Below are 14,412 nucleotides of genomic sequence, written 5' to 3' on the forward strand. Positions count from 1 at the left end.
CAGCAAATATTGCCTTGAATTGAATGACGCACCGTATCCTTACAGGCACTGTTAAGAACACTACTTATAAGTGTTTAAAGATCATGTCAATGATTAAAAAAAAAAAAGGATGGTTTTTAAAGCAGCAGTCATCTTTAAACTGACAAATTCTAGGGGCATCTGGGTGGCTCAGTCGGCTAAGCATCCGACTCTTGGTTTTGGTTCAGGTCGTGATCTCTTACGGTTCATGAGGTCAAGCCCTACGTTGGACTCTCTGCTGACAGCGTGAACACTGCTTGGGATTTCCTCTCCCTCTCTCCCTCTCTCTCCCTCTCTCTCCCTCTCTCTCTCTCTGTCTCTCTCTCTCCCTCTCCCTCTCCCTCCTTCCCTCTCCCCGCCCCCATGCTTGCTCTCTCTCAAAATAAGTTTTTAAAAAAACCGACAAATTCTACTTACAAATTTGGAAGAAAAGTCATTTATATAAAGCTTGTCTATTGGAGATATTTTACATTAAATTTCCATTTCTCAGGGCATTAATTGTGACATGAAATATGGACCTTTCTCCTCAGAAAAACTCATCTGTTGTTTATCTTGTTTACCTAGCATGAGTGACCTTGTTATGAAAGCTGATGCCCTTATTTCCTCTTTGCCTAAACGTGAATCTCGGTATGATATCACATTTCTTAGAGAGAATCACAGGTAAGAATATGTATTTTCTGTCACTGTATCCTTTACTCAGTTATGGTTTCCACTTATAGCAAAATTTAGAGCAAATTAAAAATTTTTAGGGAAGAAATGTATTTGACAAGATTAGGAAAAGAAATTGCAGCTCTAAGATATTTGAAATGAAATTCATCAAGCTCTGTCTACTTACATACAATTATCTGTTTCCCCCGAAGGGAACCTTTTCTGTTGTTTTTAATTAGGGACCGCATAGAATTGGAGGGAAAAATAGACATTATATAATTAACCTATAGACATGTTTCATTGTGTGATCTTTTTCTAATCAGTGCTCCTATAAAACTAAACTGAGATGAACACCTTAACATAGACTCATGATGGCTGAGAGTACCTTGTAAGTTTTCTGATTTTATGGTAGATGCAACCTTACGTTGCTCATGTGTACTACTAGATGGTAATACGTGCTGTAGCTCCAGGAAGTCTGACTTTCAAGAGGTCTTTACACATGTGCAGTTGTATACTCAGGGAAAATAACTTTCTAAAGAAAGGAGCACTGTTGGGAAGGAAGTTTTATTTTTTTATTTTATTTTTTTTCAGATAACTAAGATTCAATACTTTTAAGTGTTTATTATTATTTTAGATAGCACAAGAGCTGGGGAGAGGGACAGAGGGAGAGAGAGAAAGAATCTTAAGCAGACTCCACAGTGAGTGTGGAGCCTGACACTGGGCTCAATCCCACTACCCCGGGATCATGATCTGAGCCTAAATCAAGAATCAAATGCTCAACCGACTGAGCCACCCAGGTGCCCCTCTTTTCTACGGGAATTCTTTTTACAAACTTCTTTGACTTCTAAATGCCATGTGCTGAAATAATTTAACACAAATTACTCAAAACCATCACTGTAAACATTAGTCACTAGACTGCTCTGTTAAGCTATATTGTACTTAGGAATTTTGATTTGTTTGGAACTTATTTACTCCCGTGTTAAATGTCTGAAACAATTGATTTTTATAGTTTATTGTCGGTTAGTTTCAGCTCCCTTTCTCTAACTTTCAATTTCTCTAACTTTCAAATCTCTCAATGCATCTGTTGCTTTTAAGCCTACTGCCTTATTTTATATAGACAGAAGGTATGATGTGACTTTTTGATATTGGTTTGCAATTCTCCAATTTTTTCTGTTATTTATAAAAATGTATAAATGGATATGCAGTATGTACATATTGATGTGCATCTCTGTTTATACAGTAATACCTAATGCCTGATAAGATGCAGATAAGATAATTTGCCATTTTCTGAGTTCATGTATATACTTTAGGCATTTAACTTTTGTTTTCTATGTGCTTACCCATGCTGATAAATTCATCTGGGTCAACATTGGTTGTGTAGCATAGCATGAGCTATCTTGTCCAAAAAAACCCAGTTTTTGAATCCCAGTCTACCATGGCCCTGTGACTTCTCGTAGCTTCAGTTTCTTAATCTATAAAATGCGGGTGTGGAGTCCTACCCTTCCAGGGTGTTATGAGACTCAGGCCTACTGCCATGAATATAATAAATATTTAACGCATTGCAGCTATTATGTGTATTTGTTACACAAATAATGACACTTGGAAATAAGAGAAAGAAGATTAGACCTGAAAGTTAAACCATAAAATCAACTCCTCTTAATCTGGGGAGAGATGTGAATACCTACCTTAAGTAGGATCCAGGTCAGCAAAACTTAATGATAACCTAAGTGAAGGTATTAATTTAATGAAGGAAGAATGACTTTGTTGGATTCTGTGTTGGAAGCCTAGGAAAGGTAGAGAGAAGCACATTAACAATGCTGGACTGTACAAGCAGGGCTTAATCAGAGCAGTTGGAATGCTGTTAATTGTGTGTGTGTGTGTGTGCGCGCGCACACGCATGTGCTCATACACATGTGGAGGTTGTGTAGATGAGAACTCGTTATTCATTTATAAAAGAATTGTTGTAGGGTTCGACCTTACACAATTGTAGGAGCTGGTTAAGCAGTCCCTCTGAGGCTATTGATACTGGAGCTTGGAGCTCACAGTGCAAGCAGGAAGGAAAGGAGGTTGCAAGGCGGATGGCCGTTCTTTCTGCCTGCCATGAGCACACCCCAAGTTTCACTGTAAGCTTTCCAGTTTACATGGTTCATGAAGTCCATGATGGAAACAGAGGAGTTGTTCAGGTGAAATGTAACTGTAGTTATTTATTTTTATTATTATTATTTTTAATATGAAATTTATTGTCAAATTGGTTTCCATACAACACCCAGTGCTCATTCCAACAGGTGCCCTCCTTAATACCCATCTCCCACCCCCCATCAACCCTCGAAATGTAACTGTTTTTAGAAGAGGGAGGACACAAATTCTCTGAGAAATCTTTGTGGAGGGAATACTATAGAACGAATAGTGTCTTCAACATCTTTTAAGATGGGTGGCTTGACCTGTCTTTATGTACAAACTAATAACATCATAACAGACTTAATTCAGTAGAACATCTCTGCATGGAATGGATATTATATTGGCTGAGCATCTTCCTGCTGCGGTGGCCTGTTTGAAATGTGCTTAGTTTATCCCTAAGACTTGAAGGGCTGCACATACCTACCTCAAGCCAACCTTCATGGCTCTCTTTGACGTAAGCTTTTAATAATTATTGACTGTCAGTGCACTTGACATCATTCTTCCTTGCTAATGGCATAAAGTGTAACACTAGTTTCTTGGCAATTGAATACACATCCATTGCCTTAAAAAGGTGGTGTAGGTGGAATTAGCATCTTTTTGTTAATATTGTATGGGAAAAGAGATGTGCTGCTTCCATTCTTAGACTAGTCAGTGTAATACCTACTAATAGGCTCAGGATTTTGCTCAGAAAATGGTCATGAGTCTACATCAATGCATGTAGAAATAGATGATGGGGAGAGACTGTTGGATTCGGATACAGACAGCCTCACAGAATCGGCAGTCGTCTGAGTAAACAGATGCCTGCTTTAGCCTCCACAACAGAAAATAACCAGTTTTGGCAGTTTGGGCATATTGGCAGTTTTAGCCAATCGGCAGTAGTCTGAATAAACAGATGCCTGCTTTTAGCCACCATAACAGCACATGCAGAAAATACAAGTTTTGAGTAACGCTACAAGTATAGCAATAATTGGTAAAATTGTCACCAACATAACTAAAAGTAATTAACCACTGTAGATAGTCTCTTCAGTTTTAAAACATCTGATTTGTAGTCCTTCTTTCTAGTAATAGTTCCGTAGCAGGATATGTTGTCTGATTCTGTCACTCCTATTTTTCACAAAATTAAATCATGTCAACTTCATATAAAAATAAAATATCTTTCATTTCTTTGTCAAAGGACCCATATTTGAAGTGACTTTTACGTTAACTTTTATTGCTGAGAAATTCATCCCTTCGCTGCAAAAAGTCTAGATATTTATATAGTCTTTCTGCACCAAAGAAGACTATATCCCTGTAATTTTACAGGGATACATTTTGATTTGGTAACCTTCATCCCTTTGTAATACATAAAATATAATTCATACATCTCAAAAAACTGACTTCCTGTGTTATTACAGTGTTAAAACAGTAATTCAATTGAATATTCTGTACTTTTAGTCAAGTATATACTTTTAACTTTGAATTACGTTAAATATAAAATTTATTATCTTTCACTGGCCTCTTCTGTGCTCTGTGTTCCTTGTAAAGATGAGTCCATCTTCCAACTTAGAACTTAGTTCAGTGAAAGAAACAAGCAGGAAGACTGAGAGGAGGAGCTCGGGAGAAGGTGCCTGGGGCCAAAAATAAGTATGATAAATTTGGGCTTTTACCTCCTGAACTTTCCTGTTATATGCTATATTGGAGTTTTTTAAATACTAAATTCAAAAAAAAACTACTGAACAGTTAATTTTATTCTCAAATCTGAAAAAATATATTCAACCAACACAAAAGTAACCTGGTTTTATTTTTTATGTTGTATGGTCCATGAGAATTTGGGGGAGGTTAAAGTTAGAGTTTTCACTGTAATAGTATTGTTCTTTGAAGAGTTTTTAAAAATCACTCATTCATAAGTTCTTATTTTCTCTGTTTCCTTCCAGTTTTGTAGTTTATTGAACACAAACATGAGGCTTTTAAATTTGCATTTTCATCTGTGAAATAACCAGGTTTTTTTAATCTAGTGAGAAAGAGAACAATTTATAAGAATGTATATAGGTGAGATTAAGGTTTATTAGATAAAGAGATTTAACTCATCCCCTTTCATCTTATTTTCTATTTTCGTAGCATTATAAAGATAAAGCCTCAAGAGAATGGTATGTTCTTTGATGTCATTGCTATTGTTGATCCATTGACAAGAGAGGCACAGAAGATGGCTCAGTTATTGATTGTGAGATAATATTTTTATTCTATATTCTATATATGTCATTTAATTATATACTTTTGTTTTGAAATTTATCATTAATCTGTCAGGTCTGTTTTCAAGTATAGTGTTTATGTCCTCTTGATTCTTTATTCTGTGTAACTTTTTAATCATATTTCAATGTAGAAAATGGAGTGGTGTAAGGCTGTGCACGAGGTGTATGGCAGGCCCAAGGTTCGGTGTTGCTGTGGACTTAATTGTTGTCTCCACCTCCCCTGAAATTTATATGGTGAAGCCCTACCCTTCCTGTGACTGTGTTTGGAAATGGGGCCTTTAGGGGGTAATTAAGGTTAAATGAGATTTTACAGTTTGGGCCCTAATCCAATAGGATTTATATCCTTACAGAAGAGGAAGAGAGAGAGCTCTCTTTCTCGTCTCACACACACACAAAGCAGAGGTCATGTGAGCACGTGGCAACATGGTGGCTGCCTCCAAGGCAGGAAGAGGGCTTTCACCAGAAACGGAATCAGCCGGCCTCTTGATTGAAAATTAGTAAATTTCTATTGTTTAAGCCACCCAGTCTGTGGTATTCTGTGGCAGCATTCTGAGCTAACTAACACACGGTCTTCCTGTCTTCACCCTGTCTCGAGTTCTGAAGAAATGGCTTCTGGAGAAGCCGATGGTATAATAAGTAACAATAGCCAAACAGGTGAGTGAAGGTTAGATTCAGAAAGTTTGGCCAAAGTAACAGAACCTTCAAGACTGGAGTTTATTTCTCTCATCTCACAGCAGCCTGGAGCGGCTAAGGCGGCCCCACGGTGTGAGGACTTGGCCAGCCTTTGTGTGGTAGTTCAGTCTTCCTCCTGAAGCGGCTGGTGTCTTGTGGCCTGAGATCCAGTCAGGCTCCTCTGACCCACCTCTGTGTTCCTGTGAGCGGGAAGGGGAGAGCAAGGGCGTACCCATCCAGTCTTGTCTCACTGACGTGAGCCCTGCATGAGGCTCTGCGCTGACAGCATGGAGCCTGCTTGGGATTCTGTCCCTCCTGCCCCCCCCCACCCCCGCTTGTCCTCTCTCTCTCTCTCTCTCTCAAAATAAATAAATTTAAAAGAAAACAGTAATCAATCATTGTATCTGTAAGGCATGGAGCTAATATGATGCATTTTATGTATAAATACCTATTCCTACAGAGTCATTATTCAGAAAAAAAAAAAAAACATTGCTTACCTCTGAAGTTTTTATGTAAAGGTAGAATTTAGGAATAAAATAGGAATTTAAATGGAAATATAAAATATGGGATTGGATCCCAGTTTATGTGATTGGAAATAATAACATGTTTCCTTCTGAGCACCTCAGCACTTCATATAATTTATTTCTTACCATAATGAAAATTTATGCTATAAAACATAATTTATTGGAAGAAATGGATAGTTTCTCATTGAACACTTGAGAAAAACAGTGCCTCAGTGACCTCTGTTGTAGCAAATATGAGGAATGATAGAATAGGAAATAGGGCTCTGAAATCCTTAGTCTGTCCTGATTCCTTCTCAAGCCTGTTCTTTCCTGTTCTATGTGCCTTTTCTCATCCTTCTGTCTTTCTCTATGTCCTCTGTTGACTAATATCTTTCAAATCTGCACTGACTTGCCTTCTAGAGGTAGGGACTACCAAAATTAATAATTCTTCTACATCATATGCCCCAGGAAAAGAGACAGTATTTCCTCTGTATGTAGCTAGGAACTTCCTACATCTCTACCACGTGGGCAGAATTCCAAATGGACTGGGGCACCCTGGCCATTGTTGCCATGAGGACAGCACTTTGTATTCACATGTCATAGTTCCAGCAATTATTTTACTTGTTCTTCAATACTAAGGAAATATGGAGACCATGAAAGAAAGTCACATTAGGCAAAAGGGAGGCTGCATAACTCTTGAGCAATGAAATCAACTGTCTGGATTCAAATCTGACCCTGGCCATGATTTATTGTGTGATCTTGGGTGAATTACTACTACATTTCTCTGTGGCTCAGCTGTGAAGGTGGTCGCCTCTAAAGGCTGTTGTGAGGATCACATGAGATAATGAATATCAAGTGTGAATGCAGGGCACCTGAGTAGCTCAGTCAGTTAAGTGTCAGACTTTGGCTCAGGTCATGATTTTTTGGGTCGTGAGTTCAAGCGCTGCATCAGGTTCACTGCTGTCATCACAGAGCCTTCTTCAGATCCTCTGTTCCTGTCTCTTTCTGCCTCTTTGCCACCCCTTCTCTCTCAAAAATAAATAAAACATTTTTTAAAGGTGTGAACACAGTGCCTGGTGCATAGTAAATGCCTAATAAATGTTAGATATTAAGATTATTTAATATAAAATATGGGAATTTTTTTCTAACAGGTACTTGGCAAGATTATCAACATGAAGATAAAGTTGTTCATGAACTGTAGGGGTAAGCTTTCAGAAGCCCCTTTAACGAGGTGAGTCTGAGTGAACATAATTTCATTTCAAAAAGTTTGCAGATGCTAAGACTAAAAGAAAGGACCATAATTACTGGGTCTGTTTTTTTTTTCTTCACAAGATGGTTAACTGAAAAATCAGAAGACCAAAGATAATTTACTAACCTTAATGGACGCAAAAGTATAATAACCAGTAAAATTGATCTGACATAATTACAGTATTTACATGGATTTATGTTTGTCCATGGGTATTTTTGAAAATGTGATGTAGAAATACCTATATAAAGTTGAATTAAACCATTTTTGTGTTTGTGTACTTTCAGTACTTCAGAGCTGAATTATCAAAATGAACTTTATGATATTGTCTCATTTCTTATTTGGAAGTATTGAGATGTAGTTAGTGTAGAATAATCTTTTAATAATACAGAAAATGTTTATTGTTATATGCAATTAAAAATTTTTATATATAATTTATTGTCAAGTTAGTTAACATACAGTATATATGGTGTGCTCTTGGTTTGGGGGGTAGATTCCTATGATTCATCGCTTACATACAACACCCAGTGCTCATCCCAACAAGTGTCCTCCTCAATGGCCATCACCCATTTCTCCCCTTTCTCCATCCCCTCTGTCAACCCTCAGTTTGTTCTCCACATTCAAGAGTCTGTTATGGTTTGCCTCCCTCTCTGTTTGAAACTATTTTTTCCCTTTCCTTCTCCCATGATCCTCTATTAAGTTTCTCAAGTTCCATATATGAGTGAAAACATATGATATCTGTCTTTCTCTGACTGAGTTATTTCACTTAGCATAATGCCCTCCAGTTCCATCCACATTGTTGCAAATGGCAGGATTTCATTCTTTCTTATTGCCAAGTAGTATTCCATTGTATATATAAAACACATCTTTATCCATTCATCAGTTGATGGACATTTGGGTTCTTTCCATGATTTGGCTATTATTGAAAGCACTGCTATAAACATTGGGGTACATGTACCCTTTTGAATCAGCAGTCCTGTATTGATTCAGGCAGGATCAATTGCTGGGTCGTAGGGTAATTCTATTTTTAATTTTTTAAGGAACCTCCACACTGTTTTCCAGAATGGCTTCATTAGTTTACATTCCCACCAACAATGCAAGAGGATTCCTGTTTCTCCACATTCTCCCCAGCATCTGTTGTTTCCTGAGTTGTTAATTTTAAGCACTCTTACTGGTGTGAGGTGGTATCTCACTGTGGTTTTAATTTGTATTTCCCTGATGATAAGTGATGTTGAGCATCTTTTCATGTGTCTGTTGGCTCTCTGGATATCTTCTTTGGAAAAGCGTCTGTTCATGTTTTCTTCCCATTTCTTCACTGGATAATTTGTTTTTCGGGTGTTGAGTTTGGTAAGTTTAATCCTTTATCTGATATGTCATTTGCAAATATCTTCCCCCATTCCATCGGTTGCCTTTTAGTTTTGTTGATTGTTTCCTTTGCAATGCAAAAGCTTTTTATCTTGATGAGGTCCCAATAGTACAGTTTTGCTTTTATTTCCCTTGCCTTTGGAGACGTGTCAAACAAGAAGTTGCTGCAGCTGAGGTCAAAGAGATTGTTTTTCTTCTCTGGGGTTTTGATGGTTTCCTGTCTCACATTTAGGTCTTTCATCTATTTTGAGTTTGTTTTTGTGTATGGTGTCAGAAAGTCGTCCAGTTTCATTCTCCCAGCACCATTTGCTAAAGAGACTATCTCTTTTCCATTGGATACTCTTTCCTTCTTTGTCAAAGATTAGTTGGCCATACATTTGTGGGTCCAATTCCAGGTTCTTCATTCCATTTGTCTATGTTTCTGTTCTTGTGCCAGTACCATGGGGTTCTATCCTTCAAGAAGAGCTAAAAATTATAAATGTTTATGCTCTCAACTTGGAAGCACCCAAATACATAAATCAGTTAATCACAAACATAAGCAATCTTATTGATAGGAATACTATAATTGCAGGGGACTTTAATACTCCACTTACAACAATGGACAGATAATCTAGGCAAAAAAATCAATAAAGAAACAATGGCCTTGAATGATACACTGGACCAGATGGATTTGACAGATAGATTCAGAACCTTTCATCCAAAAGCAGCAGAGTATACATTCTTCTAGAGTGTACATGGAACATTCTCCAAGATAGATCACATGCTGGGTCACAAAACAGTCCTCAAACATATAAAAGAATTGAGATCGTACCATGCATATTTTCTGATCAAAACAGTATGAAACTTGAAATCAGCCACAGAAAAAAAAATTGGAAAGCGTCCAAATGCATGGAGGTTTAAGAACATCCTACTAAAGAATGAATGGGTCAACCAGGCAATTAAAGGAGAAATTTAAAAAATACATGGAAACAAGTGAAAATGAAGACACGACAGTCCAAACCCCTTGGGATGCAGCAAAGGAAGATACATTGTAATCCAGACCTATCTCAAGAAACAAGAAAAATCCCAAATACAAAAACTAACAGCATACCTAGAGGAACTAGAAGCAGGACAGCAAAGAAATCCCAAAGCCAGCAGAAGAATAGAAATAGTAAACATTAGAGCAGAAATAAACAATACAGAATCAAAAAACAAAACAGAACAGATCAATGAATCTAGGAGCTGGTTTTTTGAAAAAAACAGACAAAATTGATAAACCCCTAGCCAGACTTCTCAAAAAGAGGACCCAAATAGATAAAATCACAAATGAAAAGAGGATAGATCACAACCAACACCACAGAAATACAAACAATTATCGGAGAATACTATGCAAATTATATGCCAACAAACTGGACAACCTGGAAGAAATGGACAAATTAGACACCTACACACTACTAAAACTCAAATGGGAAGAAATAGAAAATTTAAACAGACCCATAACCAGCGGAGAAATTGAATCAGTTATCAAAAATCTCCCAATAAGTAAGAGTCCTGGCCCAGATGGCTTCCCAGGGGAATTCTACCAGACATTTAAAGCAGAGTTAATGCCTATCCTTCTCAAGCTGTTCCAAAAATAGAAATGGGAGGAAAGCTTTCAGACTCATTGTATGAAGCCATCATTACCTTGATTTGCAAACCAGAGACTCCACTAAAAAGGAGAATTACACGTCAATATCCCTGATGAACATTGGATGCACAAATTCTCAACAAGATACTAGCAAATCAAATTCAACAGTATATCAAAAGAGTTATTCACCACAATCAAGTGGGATTCATTCTTGGGCTGCAGGGCTGGTTCAGTATTCGAAAATCTATCAGTGTGATACATCACATTAATAGAAGAAAGAATAAGAACCGTATGGTCCTATCTTGGATGGAGAAAGCATGTGGCAAAATACAGCATCCTTTCTTCATAAAATTCTCAAGAAAGTCGGGATAGAAGGAACATACCTAAACATCATAGAAGCCATATATGAAAAGCCCACAGCTAATATCATCCTCAATGGGGGAAAAACTGAGAGCTTTCCCCCTGAGATCAGGAACACAACAGTGATGTCCACTCTCAGTTGTTTAACATAGTGTTGGAAGTCCTCACCTCAGCAATAAGACAATAAAATGAAATAAAAGGCATCCAAATAGGCAAGAAGAAGTCAAACTTTCACTTTTTGTAGATGACATGATACTCTACATGGAAAATTGGAAAGACTTCACCAAAAAGTTGCTAGAACTGATACAGGAATTCAGCAAAGTTGCAGGATACAAAATCAGTGTATACAAATCAGTTGTCTTTCTATACACCAATAATGAAGCAACAGAAAGAGAAATCAAGACATCGATCCCATTTACAATTGCACCAAGAACTGTAAAGTACCAAGGAATAAATCTAACCAAAGATGTAAAAGATCTGTATGCTGAAAACTATAGAAAATTTATGATGGAAATTGAAGAAGACACAAATGGAAAAACATTCAATGCTCATGGATTGGAAGAACAAATATTGTTAAAATGTCATTACTACCCAAAGCAATCTACATGTTCAGTGCAATCCCAATCCAAATTGCCCTGGCATTCTTCTCAAAGCTAGAGCAAACAATCCTAAAATTTGTATGGAATCACAAAAGACCCTGAATAGCCAAAGTTATGTTGAAAAAGAAAACCAAAGCGGGAAGCATCACAATCCCAGACCTTAGCCTCTACTACAAGGCTGTAATCATCAAGACAGTATGGTACTGGCACAAGAACAGATGCAAATATTTCACATTAAAACTGTTGAAATAACATGGTCTCTAAAGTGGGGACAAAAACTTACCCGTCTTCCCCTTTCTGGGTCAGGGTCATTATCATTTTGAGCCACCCTTTCTGATAGGAATATGCAGATCTTTCAGGTGTCACGGGGCAAAAAAAAAAAAAGGCTTGTCAATGTACCATGCAAACACAAGACAGAAAAGTTGCATTCAGTTAGTCCCTTGTTTACTTATTGAATTGTATTTGTTGTAATTGATAAACATAGGTTATTGCCTTGAGCAGATATTTTAAACATGGCAAATATTTTTAATACAGTGTTTGGAAAGCAATAAAATGGGAAATGTAAGGAATTTAGATGAAAATTTAGGGTACATTCATTCCTTTCCTGAGACTCATGTCCTCATATCTCATTCACTTTTCATACTTCTCATTTATCTTGTGTATTTCAAATTTTATTACGTCCCTCTAAATCCAAACAAAAGCTTTCATCTTATTTTAGCCACTAATGGAGAGAGGTCAGTTAGCTCTGTGAGTACAGAATTTTTATTCACACGACTAGAGATGCTCTCCATAGTATCCCTATAAAGAGTAAGAATATTGAACATAAGGAAGCATAATCCATTAGGGAGGAAAGAACTTGACCTAAGGTGAAATGACCCTTAATGTACCAGACAGATGCTTTGAGCAGTTAATAATGCTGCACAACACGAAGACTTTGAAACTGGTTTGGAACTATGGGCTCAACAGAGTATTATTTACTCGGTAGCATCTATCAAGAAAACTAGATGACACATTGGTCCCCAAGCCCTTTGCTTTTAGAATACTGTCCCTCCTCCTCAGACGTGGCACAGGTTGTAGGCACCCTGCTGTGTCTCCCACGTGTCCCAGCCTTCCTGCGGGGTAGGGGAAGGGGTGCTGAATCTCCTCTTAGCTAATCCTCCCTTCCTGTTGGAACCCACACTTGCTTTGTCACATAGCTCCTTTGTTCCATGTCTTTGACCTCCCTGCCAGCCCTTTTCTTTCTGTCCTGAGAGTTTACTCAATTTAAGAGAAATAAAAAGGGGCGCCTGGGTGGCTCAGTTGGTTAAGCATCTGACTTCGGCTCAGGTCATGATCTTGTGGTTCGTGAGTTCAAGCCCCACGTCGGGCTCTGTGCTGACAGCTCAGAGCCTGGAGCCTGTTTCAGATTCAGTGTCTCCCTCTCTCTGACCCTCCCCCGTTCATGCTCTGTCTCTCTGTCTCAAAAATAAATAAATGTTAAAAAAAAAATTAAAAAAAAAGAAGAGAAATAAATTGCTCTCTTAGTAACCTCTCCTCTGGAGCCCAGACTTTTTTATCCTCTTCTGCATTCTTTCTCTTCTCAGCTTCTTCAGGGATGGCTCATACCCCCTGTTCACCCCTCATTCACCTTGTACCTCCCCCTGCACCTTGCCTTTCCCAACACAGAGCTTGATCCCACAACCCTGGGATCATACCTGAGCTGAAGTCAAGAGTCAGATACTCAACTGACTGAGCCACTCAGGTGCCCCAGTCCTATTTGTTTTTAATTGAACTTTCATCAGAATTTTAGCTTGAATTTTATTTGCTTTCTGGTTATCATTTCTCCTCATACAATTAGTGGTGCCAACATTTAATAAAATGGCTGACAAATAGTCAAATCTGAAGAAGGATCAGTGAGCAAATACAGCTCATAATACTAGAACCTACATAAGTCGGTATATCCTAAAAGCATTCTAACCATGTTCATTAAGAAATAATTAACAAGGATATATGATATATACAATCTGGTAATAGATGACAGTGTAAACAGACTGTGTACCATTTATAAACATCAACTGTTCGGCAGTTACAGTGTGTATTAGTCTTTTTAATTTGAGACTTTTGGTCATGTTCGTAAGTGATTTTCAGTTTTTAAATATTTTAGAAGAAATTTCAGTTTTGGTCATAGTATGTATTTTTATTTATGTTCTGTTGACAGCTTTTATCGTTTTGTTCTGGAGCCAGAACTGAGGTTAGTGGGTAATGACATTACTGGACCAGTGGCAAAATTCTTGGATATCCCTGAAGCGCCCCTTCTAACCCTCAACATGATTACTCCTGAAGGCTGGTTGGTTGAAACAGTACACAGCAATTGTGACCTTGATAATATTCACCTCAAGGATGTAAGTTGTCCTGTAAAGTTGTATAAGATAAGAGGAATAGGGTACATTCTTGTCAGCCGCTGTAATTGTAAGCAATGACTGATCATGCCATGGCTGCTCCCAGAATTTTCTTCCTTATGGTTCTAGGTCCTGATCCAGTCTTTCCTTTGATTTTTGAGTTTCCTTAATTTACAAATTCACCTTCTCTAGTTTTCCAGGTTCCTAGGTACTCTTACCTTCTTTGTTGCCTCAGACCCCTACTTCACAGGTGCTCCTCTAAGATGAACGACGTAGGAAATATGGAGTTGGATGACTTAGGACAACACCGTGAAATACCTATTTTGCCCCTCAGGTTTTGTTTTTAACTCTGGAAGGAACAGTTTTAGCTGAAACTCTGTTTTGCCTCACAGCACATGGCCAGAGAAAGCAGCCCGAACGAGATTAGGGTAGAAAGCAGGGAACAGGGCGCTCTCAAAACTGCAGGCTGGGTGCACTCCTTCCCACCTGCCCCCTACACTCCCTACCCTACCTCTGCCCACCCTCTGGCCCCACCCCCTGCACCCCCACCCTGTGATCCTTCTCCCGGAAGTGTCCAGCCTTCTCTTCCCCACCTATTACATTCCGCCCAG

The 14,412-nt window shown here is 38.2% G+C and overlaps 1 protein-coding gene across 1 annotated transcript in view; it reads left to right on the forward strand.

Annotated features, from left to right (window-relative positions):
- The window catches only part of UGGT2 (UDP-glucose glycoprotein glucosyltransferase 2), a 204,828-nt gene that overhangs the window by 153,405 nt on the left and 37,011 nt on the right, over positions 1 to 14,412 (forward strand). Inside the window, exons 24-27 of the mRNA XM_040487223.1 lie at positions 583 to 678; positions 4,942 to 5,044; positions 7,399 to 7,478; positions 13,621 to 13,804. Coding sequence (XP_040343157.1) covers positions 583 to 678; positions 4,942 to 5,044; positions 7,399 to 7,478; positions 13,621 to 13,804 — 463 coding nt within the window. The remainder of the gene's footprint in view (positions 1 to 582; positions 679 to 4,941; positions 5,045 to 7,398; positions 7,479 to 13,620; positions 13,805 to 14,412) is intronic.

Source organism: Herpailurus yagouaroundi, unplaced genomic scaffold, assembly GCF_014898765.1.
Source record: "Herpailurus yagouaroundi ecotype Mexico unplaced genomic scaffold, PumYag 164, whole genome shotgun sequence".
NCBI lineage: Eukaryota > Metazoa > Chordata > Mammalia > Carnivora > Felidae > Herpailurus > Herpailurus yagouaroundi.